General features: G+C 45.1%; 1 protein-coding gene across 1 annotated transcript in view; it reads left to right on the top strand.

Annotated features, from left to right (window-relative positions):
* The first annotated feature begins 12151 nt into the window (after positions 1–12151).
* The window catches only part of TOP2A (DNA topoisomerase II alpha), a 29297-nt gene continuing 26551 nt past the window's right edge, over positions 12152–14897 (top strand). The window contains exons 1-4 of the mRNA XM_021704577.2: positions 12152–12196; positions 13058–13213; positions 13426–13516; positions 13786–13849. Of these exons, the coding sequence (XP_021560252.1) occupies positions 12176–12196; positions 13058–13213; positions 13426–13516; positions 13786–13849 (332 nt within the window). The 5' untranslated portion in view covers positions 12152–12175. The remainder of the gene's footprint in view (positions 12197–13057; positions 13214–13425; positions 13517–13785; positions 13850–14897) is intronic.

Genomic DNA, 14897 nt, shown 5'->3' with positions numbered 1-14897 from the left:
GTGACTATTCCATAGAGTGGCTATAATGATTAAATGAATGAATCTGTATAAAACACTTACAGTGGTGCCTGCTACATAGTAAGTGCCCGGGGAGTGTTGGTCATTAGCCATGACCAGCCAAGTGAGTGAGATTAAGAGCCTGGAGCCAAAATGCCTGCACTAAATCCTGGACTTGCCATTTACTAGCTCTATGACTTCGGCCAAGTGACATCCTCCCTCTTATCCTTAAATATCCTTGGTTGTAAAGGAGGGCTAATGGTAGCCCAGCCTGATCGGGCTATATGAGAACTTACAGAAACAATGCAGAGAGGCCCTTAGCACAGGGCCTGCCACAGAGTAAGAATAAACCATGCCAGCCATTATTATTATTATCACCATGGTAACCCTATAAACCCATTGTATAGATGGTGCTCCAGGTAGTAAAAAGATCCTGTTTAAGGTCACATGCAACTAAATGTGATTTAAACCCATTTGTGTGATGATGGAGCCCAGGCTCCAACTGGCTCCCCCACACCACCTCCAGAGGCACCATAGCCTTGAAGAGTTTTGCCCAAACCCAAGTAGCCCCTCTTGCTCCTGCAGGGCTGCCCTGCTGCAGCTGAAGCTCTTGTCTTCCTAGCCCCAGTTGTCAGGGTTCTGTATGTCCAGAGGCTGTTGTGCCTTCCCTGCCTGCCCAGCTCTAGCACCAATCTGATAATTCTGGTACCCTCCAGTTGGGGTGCTGGGGATGCAGCCCAGAACCCAGATCTAGCCCCAGCTGTGGGAAGAGAGGGTCTCAGAGAGAAGCCACATTGCCCACAAGGCCTTCCATGCCAGGGGCCTCTTTTGCTGCAGTCTTTGATTTTCCTTGTTCCGAGAGAGGTAGAGATAGACCTAAAGATGGCTGGTGAGGGCTGGAGAGAACTTGAGGTCAAAGGGACAAGGCTGAGTAAGCCCAGAAAGAAGGGCCATCCTACCTGGAGCCCCTAATTCACATAGCCTCCACCTTCTCCTCTACTGAAACCTGGATTCCTCCCACCCCCACCCCCTCAGTCCTCACTGTTTCCAGAGGCTTGATGTTTGGAGCCAGTAATCCTCAAGATCTGTGCAGTCTTTTCCTCACCCCCACCCAGTCTTGTTGATCTAAAAAGCAGGAGAAGTTGGGCACCAAGCCAGGGGAAAGGCAGACAGCCTGCGATGGAGAATTTTGCCCTCAGGTTAGAGGACACAAGCTGTGAGGCTGACAGCGCTAGTCTTGCAGTCAAAGCTAGAGGTTCAAATCCCAGCTCTGTCCTGATTAGCCATGTACCGTGAGCTTGTCTCTTCACCATGATGATCCTCAATTTTTTCATCTGTAAAATAGGAATGTCAGTCCCTACTTCACTCCAAAACGCTGTTAAGGAGGATCAGGTGAGGCTACCTATATAAGTGTAAGGACATATATAACTGAAAGCAGGTTACCAATGAGTGGTGTCATTATTGTGATCTTTTTTGATTCTAAGATTCTATGATGCTTTGAGGTGGAAGGATAGAAAGAAGGGGAGAGGGCACTAACAAGGGGAAGGCCAAGAGAGGGAGGGATTGAATAAAGAGTGGGACACAGCGATGGAAGGCAGAGGAAGATGAATAGATGTGATGAAATGAAGAACTTGGAGAGATGGGAGAGATTTATAGATAGATATGAAACCAAACATCCCAGTCCAGACTCCCTCTCTCCATTCATTCATTCATTCATTCACTCATTCATTCTTCAGATGAAGGAATGAAGCAGTAGCTGCCAAGCTGGACAGGGTGTCAGAGCCTACATCTAGCCAGAGGCTTTCTCCCAGCAGCACCCAAGAGCTCTCAGAGGGCACTAGGCTGGAAGGCAGGGGGCGTCTCTGCAGCTCCAAGTAACCTTCTCCTCAGATCAGACCCCTGGGTTCACAAGCCAAAGTCAGAGGTAGAGAGGCAGCTAGCTCCTAGGAATGCCTGTCCTCTCCCCCTTCTCCCACCCTGACTCTCATTAAGGAATGGGACAGGCACCCCAAAGGACAGGGTTCAGAGAACTAGTTGTTTGATGGTTTTGGAAAACCCACACATCAGAATTGGTATCAGAATCATAGAAGACATTAGGGTGGGGCCCAGAAAGAAAGGAGGAACACCATCCTTTATGGAGCCTTCATTACAGAGGCATGATTAATTAAATCATTGGCCATTGGTGATTGAACTCAATCTCCAGCACCTCTCCCCTCCTTGGAGGTAGGGGGTTGGAACAGTTCCCACTCTCTGATCACAGGGGTGGCTCCCTGGCAACCAGCCCCCATCCTCAGGTTACCTAGGGGCTTTCTGAAAGTCGCCTCATTAACATAACAAAAGACACCTTTATGGCTCTGATCACTTAGGAAATTCCAAGGGTTTAACTCTGCCAGGATCAAAGAAAGACCAAACATATTTTTCTTATCACAACATCACACCTCCCAAGGACATTTTCTGGGATTTCTGCCAATTTCAGAACTGGGTAGAAGATGACAGGTCCAGGGGTGCCTGGGTGGCTCAGTCAGTTAAGCATCTGCCTTTGGCTCAGGTCATGATCCTGGGGGTCCTGGGATCCAGCTCCACTTTGGGATCCCTGCTCAGCAGAGAGTCTGCTCCTCCCTCTCCCTCTCACCCTCCCCTCCTGCTCATGCTCGTTCTCTTTCTCTCTCTCTCAAATGAATAAATAAAAAATCTTAAAAAAAAAAAAAGAAAGAAAGTGACAGATCCAGGTGACCCCATTCCCCACATTATGAGACATACTGGCTTTCTCACCCCATCCTCCAGGCCGGCTTGCTGCCATTGCAGTCACCTACAGTTATATCTCTCTCTGGGCCTCAGTTTCCCCATCTGTACAATGAGGGCCCTGAATTTGGTAATCAAAGAGCCAGTTTTAATCTCTCTTCCAAGGAGATCCAACCCTGCTCCTGTCACATCTTCTAGGTGTGTCTGTTCTGTTGGGCCCCCTGAATGTCAGGTAAGTGCCTGTCTGGGTGGAAATGTCAGGAACTCTGGGACTTTATGGGATGGTAGTGGAGGTGGGATAGGGGAACAGAAGGAAGACTGAGGAGCTGGAGTGAGAGAGAAAACTCACGCTCCCATCCCCACTTCTACCTCTACTACCAGCCCTTCTGCCCCAACAGGGAGAGCAAGGGGAAGGAGTACCCCATGACTGGACTCCTGGCTTTCCTGGTGAGTAGGGGCCTATGGGGAGCCCAGGGCCCCCTAATCCTCCAGGGCCCCCAGCAATCCCTGGCCTCTCAGCACATCCTGTAGCCCCAGATCAGCCTCACCTTTGAAGGGAGAAGTCAGACCAGAGGTAAGGGGTGGAAGGCATATGGGTTGTGGGAGGTGGTGGGTGGAAAATGGGTAGATGGTGAGTTCATGGGAGGGTAAGTGGTGGATGGGGCTGGGTGGATGGTAAATGGCTTGCAGGGGCCTCCTGGAGCCCCAGGTCCAAATGGAAAGATGATCTATGCTTAGATGGCTCTCCCTGAGAGAATAGGCCAGAGCACCCCTCCTTCATGGCTGTTCTCCCTCTTTCTCTTCTACCTCCTCAAAGCTAAAGGAATCAATGATGGAAGGTGAGATTTAATAGGCATATGAGGATATTCCTTTAGGAAGGAAGAGGAGGTAGTGTGTATAGTCAAAACACAGAATTGTATGTGATCTTGGACATGTCACTTCTTACATGTCAGTGAAGTCTATGAAAATATTTTTATTTTCTCTGGATAAATGATTCCAGATGCCTCCCTTACCTGTTCTTCTCTCATTTGTTTGCTCAGAATTTAAGTCATCTGCAATACCTTGCCTTTCCCTCATTCCTTCACCTGTTCCACCTCTCTCAAAGTGCTCTGGCATGAATGGATGCTCTCCCCCACCCTTCCCTGCTGTCCCCAGTACCACCATCACCCCCCAAGACATACATTCTGCCTCCTGGTAGCCCCAAGTAAGAGAAGTAGGAGAGTATCTACAGAGACCCCCTGTGACTGCCCTGTCTGTACTTCAGACAGAGACTTGATCTACAACCTCTCTGCTGAGTTCAGATGTAGGAGCACCTCACCTGTCCACACCCCCAGCTTACCCTATCCTTAGAAGTGATATGGGAAGAGCAGAACATCTAAGAGAAGGGTTGGAGGTAAGGGGCTTGTGACTGAGGTTGCTTGGGTTTTCTCTTTACCCACTCCAGTTAGGAGCAGGGTTCATTCACCCTAGAGCAGAATTCTCCTCCTCCCCTTTCACCTCATGGGGATACAGCCTTATTTCGGAGAAGTCCCCTCAAGTAGAACTCTTGCAGCTGACCCCTTCTGCCCCTTCTGGGTTTTCATTCCATCAGCTACCTCACTGAGTCTTTGAGTTCAAGGTGCAAAAGCCCTGGGACAGTCCCACTGTCCCAAAGGGCAGCCCAGCCAATGTCAGCAATGGGTACTCAGTCGAGTGAATCCCAAGGGGAGGGAGCAAACTCTTGGTACAGTGAGTCCCAGCTTCCAGGGGGTAGTAAACAGAGGCATGTGTGGACCTTTCCTTTCACTTTGGGGTTTGACTTTATTGGGCTGTCCCTCCAGAGTTGTGCACTCCTGCATAAGGGGGCCTGCTGATGCTTATGCTGCCCCCAGGTGGACAACGATAGTACTGATAGCATTCACAGAGAGTCTCCTGGGGAGTGGGCATTGTACTGGTGCTGAGGGTTCCAAAGGAGCAGGCAAATCCCTGCCTTCAGAAGAGCTTGTGGTCTGAAGAGGGAGACCACAGGTAAACACAACATGATCAGTGTTATGTAACAGAGAGAAAAGTACTGGATGCCAAGAAAGCAGAGAGGAGCCCAGAGTGTGTGGTTAGGGAGAACTTCAAAGGGAAGTGATGTTGGATCTGTGTCTTGAAAGATAAGTAGAATTTAACAATCTTTTTTTTTTTAAAGATTTTATTTATTTATTTGAGAGAGAGAGAGAGCACAAGAGGGAGGAGAGGGAGAAGCAGACTCCCTGCTGAGCAGGGAGCCCGATGTGGGACTCGATCCCAGGACTCCAGGATCATGACCTGAGCCGAAGGCAGTCGCTTAACCAACTGAGCCACCCAGGCACCCAGAATTTAACAATCTTGAGGAAATTACCTAACTCCTCTAATCCTCAGTTTCCTCAGTATAAAGGGTTGGTATAAAGATTAGGGGGAAAATTATGCAGAGTGCCTATTACTGTGTCTAGTATATAATTGGCACTCAGAAAATTTATATGTAATAGGATTTATTTTTAGGAATTGGCTCCGATAGTGGGGTCTGGCAGGTCTGCAATATGTAGGCAGACTGGCAGCTGGAGACTCTTGTGGGATTTCTGTTCAGTCCTGAGGCAGAATTCTGTCTTTTCTGAGAAACCTCCATTTTTTCCTCCTAAGGCCTTCAACTGATTGGATGAGGCCCACCTGCATTACAGAAGCATTATAGAGGCATTACAAGCCTTTTTCTTTTTTTTTTTTTTAAGATTTTATTTATTTATTTGACAGAGACATAGCGAGAGAGGGAACACAAGCAGGGGGAGTGAGAGAGGGAGAAGCAGGCTTCCCACCGAGCAGGGAGCCCGGTGCGGGCTCCATCCTAGGACTCTGGGATCATGACCTGAGCCGAAGGCAGACGCTTAACGACTGAGCCACCCAGGCACCCCTACAAGCCTTTTTCTTACAGTCAGCTGATTTTAAGTGCTAATTACATTTAAAAAATACCTTCACTGCAACATCTAGATTACTGTTTGGCCAAACTACTGGATGCCATAACCTAACCAAGTTGACATAGAAAATTAACCATTAACAGAGGTCATTCCAAGCAGAGGCTACTCCAGACAGGGACTATGTTACATTTTTCTGCTTGGTTATGCTTTCTGAAAAATCACTCTTTGTTAAACTAGTAAAATACTAGTGTTAAATAAGACTATGTTTGAATATGATAAACAATTTAGAGCACAATTTATGGAAACATAAACTCCTAGGTAAAATCACCATAACATCTTAAAGTCAGAAGGGATCTTATAACTCATTGAGTCCAACCCTCAATCTGGAGAGATCACTCTTATAACATACCTAGAAAATGATCATCTAGACTCTTCAACATTCCAGTGGTAGAAGTCCCTATGTCCTAAGAATGTCCATTCTTGAACAGCTCTAATTGGAAACTTTTTCTTTACATGGCACTTTCTTACATCAGCACCTCTCCTATAAATTGTTCCTTTTTACTTATCAAAGACAAATCTTACCCTGGATTTTTCCCATCCTTGAATAGAATACTTCCTTAGTTGTCTAATGTGTATTTATCAGGTCAAAATTCTTTGTTTTTAAATGTTTTAATTTTTTTAATTCCAGTATAATTAATGTACAGTGTTATATTAGTTTCAAGTGTACAATATAGTGATTCAATAATTCTATACATTACTCAGTGCTCATCACAATAAGTGTACTCTTAATCGCCTTCACCTATTTCACCCATGCCCCACTCACCTTCCCCCCCCCCCCACCCCCCAGTAACCACCAGTTTGTTCTCTATAGTTGAGAGTCTGGTTTTTTGTGTCTCTTTTTTTCTTTGATCGTTTGTTTTGTTTCTTAAATGCCACGTATTAATGAAATCATAAGGTATTTCTTTCTCTGACTGACTAATTTCACTTAGCATTATACCCTCTAGGTCCATCCATGTTGTTGTAAATTATGTAAGATTTCATTCTTTTTTGTGGCTAAGTAATATTCCGGTGTGTGTATATGTGTGTGTGTGTGTGTGTGTGTGTGTGTACATCTTCTTTATCCATTCTTCAATAGATAGAACGCTTGGGTTGCTTCCATATTTTGGCTATTGTAAATAATGCTGCCATAAACATAGGGTACATATATCTTTTCAAATTAGTGTTTTTGTATTCTTTGGGTCAATACCCAGTAATGGAATTACTGAATCATATGGTAACTTTATTTTCAATTTTTTGAGGAACCTCCATACTGTTTTCCACAGTGGCTGCACCAGTTTGCATTCCTACCAACAGTGCATGAGGGTTCCTTTTTCTTCACATCCTCGCCAACACTTGTTGTTTCTTGTGTTTTTGATTTTAGCCATTCTGACCGGTGTAAGATATCTCATTGTGGTTTTGATTTGCATTTCCCTGATGATTAATGATGTTGAGCATCTTTCCATGTGTCTGTTGGCCATCTGTATGTCTTTTTTGGAGAAATATCTGTTCATGTCTTTTGCCCATTTTTTTAATTGGATTATTCGGGGGTTTTGATGTTTAGTTATATAAGTTCTTTATATATTTTGGATATTAACCCCATATCAGATATATCATTTGCAAATATCTTCTCCCATTCAGTAGGTTGTCTTTTTGTGTTTTTTTTTTTTTATTGTTTCTTTTGCTGTGCAGAAATTTTTTTTTTTTGTAGTCCCAATAGTTTATTTTTGCTTCTGTTTCCCTTTCCTTAGGAGACGTATCTAGAAAAATATTGCTATGGCCAATGTCAGAGAAATTACTGCCTGTGCTCTCTTCTAGGATTTTTATATTTCAGGTCTCATATTTAGGTCTTTAATCCATTTTGAGTTTACTTTTGTATATGGTGTAAAAAAAGTGGTCCAGTTTCATTCTTTTGCATGTTGCTGTTCCAGTTTTCCCAACACCATTGCATATTCTTATCTCCTTTGTCATAGATTAATTGACCATATAATTGTGGGTTTATTCCTGGGCTTTCTATTCTGTTCCATTGATCTATGTGTCTATTTTTTTAAAGATTTATTTATTTATTTTTGAGAGAGAGCATGAGTGCAAGTTGGGGAGGGGCAGAAAAGAATCTTCACACAGACTCCCCATTGAGCCCATGTGGAGCCTGATGCAGGGCTTGATTTCATGACACATGAGATCATGACCTGAGCCCAAACCAAGAGTCAGATGCCCTTTACTAATTTTCACAATATCATTCCATTCCATGCTGCCAGTTCTTTTCCAACAAAAACAATATTGCAATAATTTTATGTACACACACAATTATAGGAGTGTGTCAGGTATTCCTAGAAGTTAGATTACTGAATCAAAAGGTATGTACACTTTTAAATTTTGATAGATACTGGACTGCCAGACTGCTGAGGGAAATCCCTGAGTGGACTTATTGGGGACTAATCTCTGGTCTTGAGTTCCTCCCTACTTTAGCCTCCCTTGCTCTCCTCCCAGCTCTGTTTGGTGGCCCTCACTGTCCCTTTGCCTGGGGCCATTAATGTTCCAAGAAACAGACCTGCAGTGCCACCAACAGGGAGAGGCTGAGCTCTATGAGACATTTTGGGCTTTCCTGGCCTTCTCCAACCCAAAGCTGGTATCCCTGGTAAAAAGGACTGATTGGACCCTGCTGTCATTAACCTCAAGGTAAACAGGGTCTGTTGGCCCAGCCCTAACCACCCCCCATCCTGGGCCAGCCCAGCCTCATTCAGGAATTCCCAGTTAGCTCTAGCCTAACCAGCTCCATCCCCCAAATCCAGAGCCACATTTTCAGTCCAGCCCCATTCACTCAGCCAGCTAGAGGGAAGAAATAATTCACTTTCAAGAGGAACTTCCAGGTGGAGGATGGAGACACAGCTCCTTTAGGACCCCCTCCCCCTGCTGCTGAGTGGAGAGACAGAAAACACAAATACCCATAAGAAAACCAAAAAATATTTATCAAAGGAACTCATTCGCATTTGCAAATGTATTCCAAACAACTGAAGGAAGCCTGAAAAAAGATCTAAGAAGACTCCCTGAACAAGGGGAATTTTGAATTGGTTTTGGAGGAGAGGACTTGGGAGAATCGAAAAGGGAAGGGGGGGATGGTCTTGAAAAGGAGTAGAGGTAATAACTGCTAACATATTTTGAGCATTTATTATTTGCCAAGCAATGCACTAAGAACTTTACCCATGTGTTATCTCCCCTATGTGGAGGTACTCTCATTATCCCCATTTTAGGTAAAGTAATGGAGACACAGTAAGACTGAGTGACTTGCCAAGGTAATACACCCAGCCAAGTACTGTGGCCAGGAATCTGACTCTAGTGCTTAATATTGCCCCCAGGTAGGGGTAGGGATGGGGAAAAGGTACAAGTAGCTAGCAAAGTTGTGGGTAGGTAATGAGGATACGGGAGCTGCCCCCTCAGTCCATCAAAGCCCTTGGAACTGACTCCCAACCCCTTCTTGCCTCCAGGAGTAATGGCTAGCAGGCACCTGAAATTCCCTCTTTGTGGACAATGCCTCCCAGGCCCACCCATCTCAGACTTCCCTCCATGGCTCCCAACAAGTCCTGTAGAACACTCTGTGATAGGCTCTGGAAAGGAGAGGGGTTGATAAACAGCTTGTGTCCAAAAGAGAAGCCCCAACCCCACCCCCACCCCCCACAAGACCATCCTGCTAGAGGGCTGGAAGATTGTCCTAAGTGCTTCCATGTCTCATTTAGCCCTCTGTACTTTTTTTTTTTTTTTAAAGATTTTATTTATTTATTTGACAGAGACAGAGACAGCGAGAGCAGGAACACAAGCAGGGGGAGTGGGAGAGGGAGAAGCAGGCTTCCCGCTGAGCCGGGAGCCCGATGTAGGACTCGATCCCAGGACCCTGGGATCATGACCTGAGCCGAAGGCAGTCGCTTAACCCAGGACCCTGGGATCATGACCTGAGCCGAAGGCAGTCGCTTAACCGACTGAGGCACCCAGGCGCCCAGCCCTCTGTACTTTTAATAAAGGATGATGACATGGGGAAACTGAGGCTCAGGGAGGTTTGTTGTTGTTGTTTTGTTTTGTTTTGCTTTGCTTTACTCAAGCATGTGTGACTCCAGAGTCCTTTTGACTCCACAGTTCTGTTTCTGGGTTTTGGAACAGAGCCTCACATAATCAGGGTCCAGCTCAACAGCAGGGTCCCAGAAAATAGGACTGGAGCTGCTTATTAAATTCCTGTTGCCTCATCCCCAGATGGGTCTTACAAGGTACTGCAGGCTAGGATGAGCTACAGGATAGAGACCAAGAAAGGCAGAGGCTGGGCTGCCATCCTTGAGGAAGCATGCCCACCTACCACTACCGTGTGGGGTCTCTGTGTTCGAGGAGGCAGAAAGTAGAATGGCTGGTGTCTGTCAGAGTCATCTTCTGTTCTGGGGAGAGTGCAGAGAATGAGAGGCTGCCCTAGAGCTCAGGCCTGGTCAGCCTTTTGGATGGGCAGAAGCTCCTGGTTTGGGTGGGCTTCCCTACAACTGCTCTGAGACCCTGGGTGATCCTGTGCATTGGAGGTTGCCTATCTGTATCAACACATGCAGTGAGGAGAGTGGAATGAAATACCTGGAATTACTGGAGGCCAGGTGAAAAAAAAAATCACCCTAGCCCATAGGCTACCTCCCATGCTCGACTTCCTGTCACACCACCATCACCACCCCACCCCTCATCCCCCCACCCCCAACCTCCACATTGGCCCTCTTTGGAGCTTTGCTAGCAGAGTAGGCATTGGATATGCTGGGGTGATTTAACAATTGGTTGACCTCTGGTTTCTTTTAGAAGGGGAAAAAAAAAGAATTAAAGCCACAAATTGTCATGCAAGCCTAAGGAAGATTCCTGCTTCCTGATTCTGATACTGTTAGCCTACTATTCTAAACACCTTACATTTATCTCGGGTAATCTTCACCCAACTCTTGGGTACTGCTGTTTCTTTGTGGGTTTTTGTTTGTTTGTTTAAGATTGTATTTATTTATTTGAGAGAGAGTATGAGAGAGACAGCAAGCACAAGGGGGGCGGGGGGAAGGGCAGAGGGAGAAGCAGACTGCTTGCTGAGCAGGAAGCCCGAGGAGGCGGGACCCCGGGATCAAGACCTGAGCCAAAGCAGACGCTTAACCCACTGAACCACCCAGGCACCTCTGAGGTACTACTGTTATTTTTATTCTTTTTTTCAGCAGAGAAAACAAAAGCACCAAAAAGCCTGCCTCCATCAAGACCGCACGACTGGCAAACTGCCCAGCAGGGTTAGAAACTCAGGTAATAAAGATTGGAAGGAGATGGTTCAGATGACAGAATTAGCAGTCATTCAAATCGTGCAGTTCCTTTTTCAAGCATCTTGTAAGGGGGTAGGGGGAAACGCATTCTTTTGTCATTTTAACATTGTGGATTGACAAGGACAGAATAAACCCATTCAAACATTTACACGGCAGAATAAAAAATTTAAAAAAACCCAACTTCGGTCTTTGGCATGTTCTCGTCAAATGTGAACAACTTTTCTGGACAGCAGAATTCAGGTAATTTAACAGAGGAAAGAAAAGTAACAAGCAGCAGGGCATCCTACTGGCTTTCTGAGGAAAAATTGTCTGTCCTAGAATGGCCCCTAAACCCCATTCCCCGTTCCTGAGGCGGTAACTACAAACTATTCCTTTCGATTGACCTGCTTGCGCGCAACGTCGCTATACTGGGGGACTTGAATACTGCTCTCTATTTTGCGTGGCCTCACCACGCCCTACTATTATATCCCAAAACCACAGCTGTAGCACTTCCGTTTCTTCGAAAATAAATTCTTGGGAGGGGAGGTTGAGGCAGACGCCAGAATCTGTTCGCTACACCACATCACCAGGCTGCCAGTCCAGAATGCTGGCGCTCAAAATTTCCTCAGGAAAATGAAGCTAGGACTCCCGTTCCTCTCGCTAAAAAGCCTCAGGACGGAAAACAGTTTCTAGATTTCAAGAATCTGAACTAAGTTAGCAGCTACTGAGTAATTCTTCTCCTCCTCCTTTTGCCCCAGCCTGCACCTCAGAAAACCCCTTCCTGCTGGCATCGGCGAGTCTCTTCAGAGTTGTCGGCCCCGAGAGAACAAATAAGCCCCTCCTCATTGGCCAGGTTTCCTGTCAGTCTGTCCGCGACGACTCCGAGTGGTGCCTTTTGAAAGCCCTCTAGTCCCGCCTTCTTTTGCGTAATTGGTTTGTTCAAACAGGCCCCCGGACAACTCAGACGTTCATTGGTGAATATAAAAAGCCAGCTACGATTGGCTCCTCGGGACGGAACCTGTGAGAGCGAGTCAGAGATTGGCTTATCTGGTTTGGGCGGGCTACAGGAAGGTTCAATTGCGACTGGAAGAGCTCTTCTAACCGACGAGCGTCTGTGGAGAAGTGGCTTGCTACGCGGTGGTCTCGAGGGTCCCGCCGGTTTAGTCGCTTGCAGGGTTCTCGAGCCCCTTCACGACCGTCACTATGGAGGTGTCACCATTGCAGGTACAGCTCGCGGAAGGGGCGGGTCGTGGAGGCTCAGCGCTGCCCCGCATCTCTCTGGCCGCCGGTGAAGGGTTAGGCTCCTGGGCTGTGGTCCGTTCGCCGCCGGCTGGGAGCGGGTATTCCGCGTCGCCCCCGGTCTCGTGGGCTCGGAGTGATCGTGAAGTGGATAGCCCCTCTTTGTGGTGCTAGTAGTGAAATACTGGCTACGCTGGCTGGCTTCTGGGGTGTTGGGTTCTGTTTTACTGTCTCTAGGGCCAGTATTCAACTGGCCCGTTTTATTATGGCCCGCGTGTGACTTCAAGCAGCACAGTCAGATACTTTCCTACCCTCCGGTGGAAAATGGGATTGAATGCCCCTGACCTTGGAAGGTGCAGAGCATGGCACGATGTTCCCAGTGAGGAGCCGGCAGGCCCGACTTGCTCAAAATATGTCCTTCCTGTGTTCAAAACGATTCAAAGGATTCAATCGATGGGCTCCCAAACTGCTGCTGACCAGAATCTGTTATGTACCTGGGGCATAGCAGGCACTCAGTAAATATTTGTGGAATGTCTGGAAGAAGTGGGTGTATTTTATTGATGACATCTAAAACATTCAAGGAAAATAGTTCCATGTCACATGCACTTGGATGAGATAATATATGTTTATTCAAACTGACACCTGGGAACTTGGCTGCAGTTAACTTAAATTGCCGTGTTGGTACAAAATGATGTAAACTGCACCAATACCTGGTAAAAGATTGTGATTACACATCACTGTGTGATGACACATAGTGCGTAAATCATTACGGTGGGTGTTTTGTTTATAGTTTTTAATAAACCTCCGATTAAATATCCCTTTTCTACAATTTTCTAAATTTGCTAGCCTGTAAATGAAAATATGCAAATCAGCAAAACAAAGAAAAATGAAGATGCTAAGAAAAGACTGTCTATTGAAAGAATCTATCAAAAGAAAACCCAACTGGAACATATTTTGCTCCGCCCAGACACCTACATTGGCTCTGTGGAATTAGTGACCCAGGTAAAACCAAGTAATTAAATGCAGTTACGAAGTAGTTAAAATGTATACTTTTCCAGGTGAATTTTCTATATATTCCATGTACTCTGAATGTCACCGGAACTGGCCTAAGCTATCGTATGTATATTGTATTTAATCCAGAAGACTTTATAGTAATGATGATAAAACAATAAATATAAGGTAAAAGTAACTATATTTCTTTGCCTTATTTCTAGCAAATGTGGGTTTACGATGAAGATATTGGCATTAACTATAGGGAAGTCACCTTTGTCCCTGGGTTGTACAAAATCTTTGATGAGATCCTAGGTGAGTAAATTCTTTCACATAAAGATCTACTGGTCAAATCCTTCATAAGAAGTATCATTTCTAGCAAACCCTCTATAACCAGAGCTCCTATCTTTTCAAACAATAGCTGGCAAGGTGAGGCAGTTTACTGGAGTCTAACAAGTTGAATTCTTTCCTAGGAATAGTACTGTGAATAAATGTTAAATTCACGCCTCGTTAATACAACTTTTTTCTTTCTATATCTTAGTTTTTTTTAATTTAATTTCTTACCAATGTGTATTTTCTTTCAGTCAATGCTGCAGACAACAAACAAAGGGACCCAAAAATGTCTTGTATTAGAGTCACAATTGACCCGTAAGTCTCTTGCATAGTCTTTTGTTTGTTATAGTTCATTGTTACTGTTAGTTACATTTACTTTGATTTATACTAATGTTGGCCTTTTTAGTAAATGAAATTCTGCAAAAGCACAGAAAAGCAGAATGCTAAAATGAACAATCTATGATACCTACCACCTAGATCCAAGTTATCAATGCTTTGCCAAATTTGCTCCATCTATATTTTTTGAGTCCTTTCAAAGTAAATTACAGACATATGACACTTCATCCCTAAATTTTTCAGTAAGCATCTCCAATAATTGCTCAGTCTAAGCATTCTGGAGTCTAGAGCTTTTACTTTTTCTCATGATGCTATTCAAATAGTAAACCAGCAGGTGGTGATAGAGAATAATTGGATCCATCATTTCTGGTTATAAATGCTGGGTGTCCCTTTGTGGGTACTCAGGGTGCTTGTTTCACCTTTTTATTAGCCTGATCAGTTATGACATAAACTATGCTTTAGCTTCTTTGGGGGAAGTGTGTTAATGATGTACTGAATGCTCCTAAGGGCTTGATACCATAGTCTAAAAAAATGTTGAGCTAGTTTTAGTCTTTTTTGTAGATAATACTGAGCACTACTTGGAATAAGATCCATAGTGTTTGTCTGGTTATAACTAAACTGTACTATCTTATAAGAATTAACTTAAAATAACAAAGAAATAAGTCCAAATAAATTTTTAGCATTTTTTTGGCGAGCAGGGAAGTTTACAATTGGTAATGTTTTTCCCTTTCATGTTTATTTTGCAATGTGCTTTGTTGGGTGAGAAAGCTAAGGGAGCTAGGACAGTACAGATAGATGATCCTCTGAAAAGTGGTATAATAGGGGCACCTGGGGGGCTCAGTCGGTTAAGTGTCAGACTCTTGATTTCAGCTCAGGTCATGATCTCAGGGTCCTGGGATCGAGCCCCAAGTAGGGCTCCTCCCTCCAAGGAGTCTGCTTGAGGATTCTCTCTCCTTCTCCCTCTGCGCCCCCTCATCCCACTCATGTGCATGCGTTCGCTCACTCGTGCTCAAATAAATAAATCTTA

Source organism: Neomonachus schauinslandi, chromosome 15 (assembly GCF_002201575.2).
Source record: "Neomonachus schauinslandi chromosome 15, ASM220157v2, whole genome shotgun sequence".
Taxonomy (NCBI): Eukaryota; Metazoa; Chordata; class Mammalia; order Carnivora; family Phocidae; genus Neomonachus; species Neomonachus schauinslandi.
This window is presented reverse-complemented; position numbering and strand designations above follow the sequence as displayed.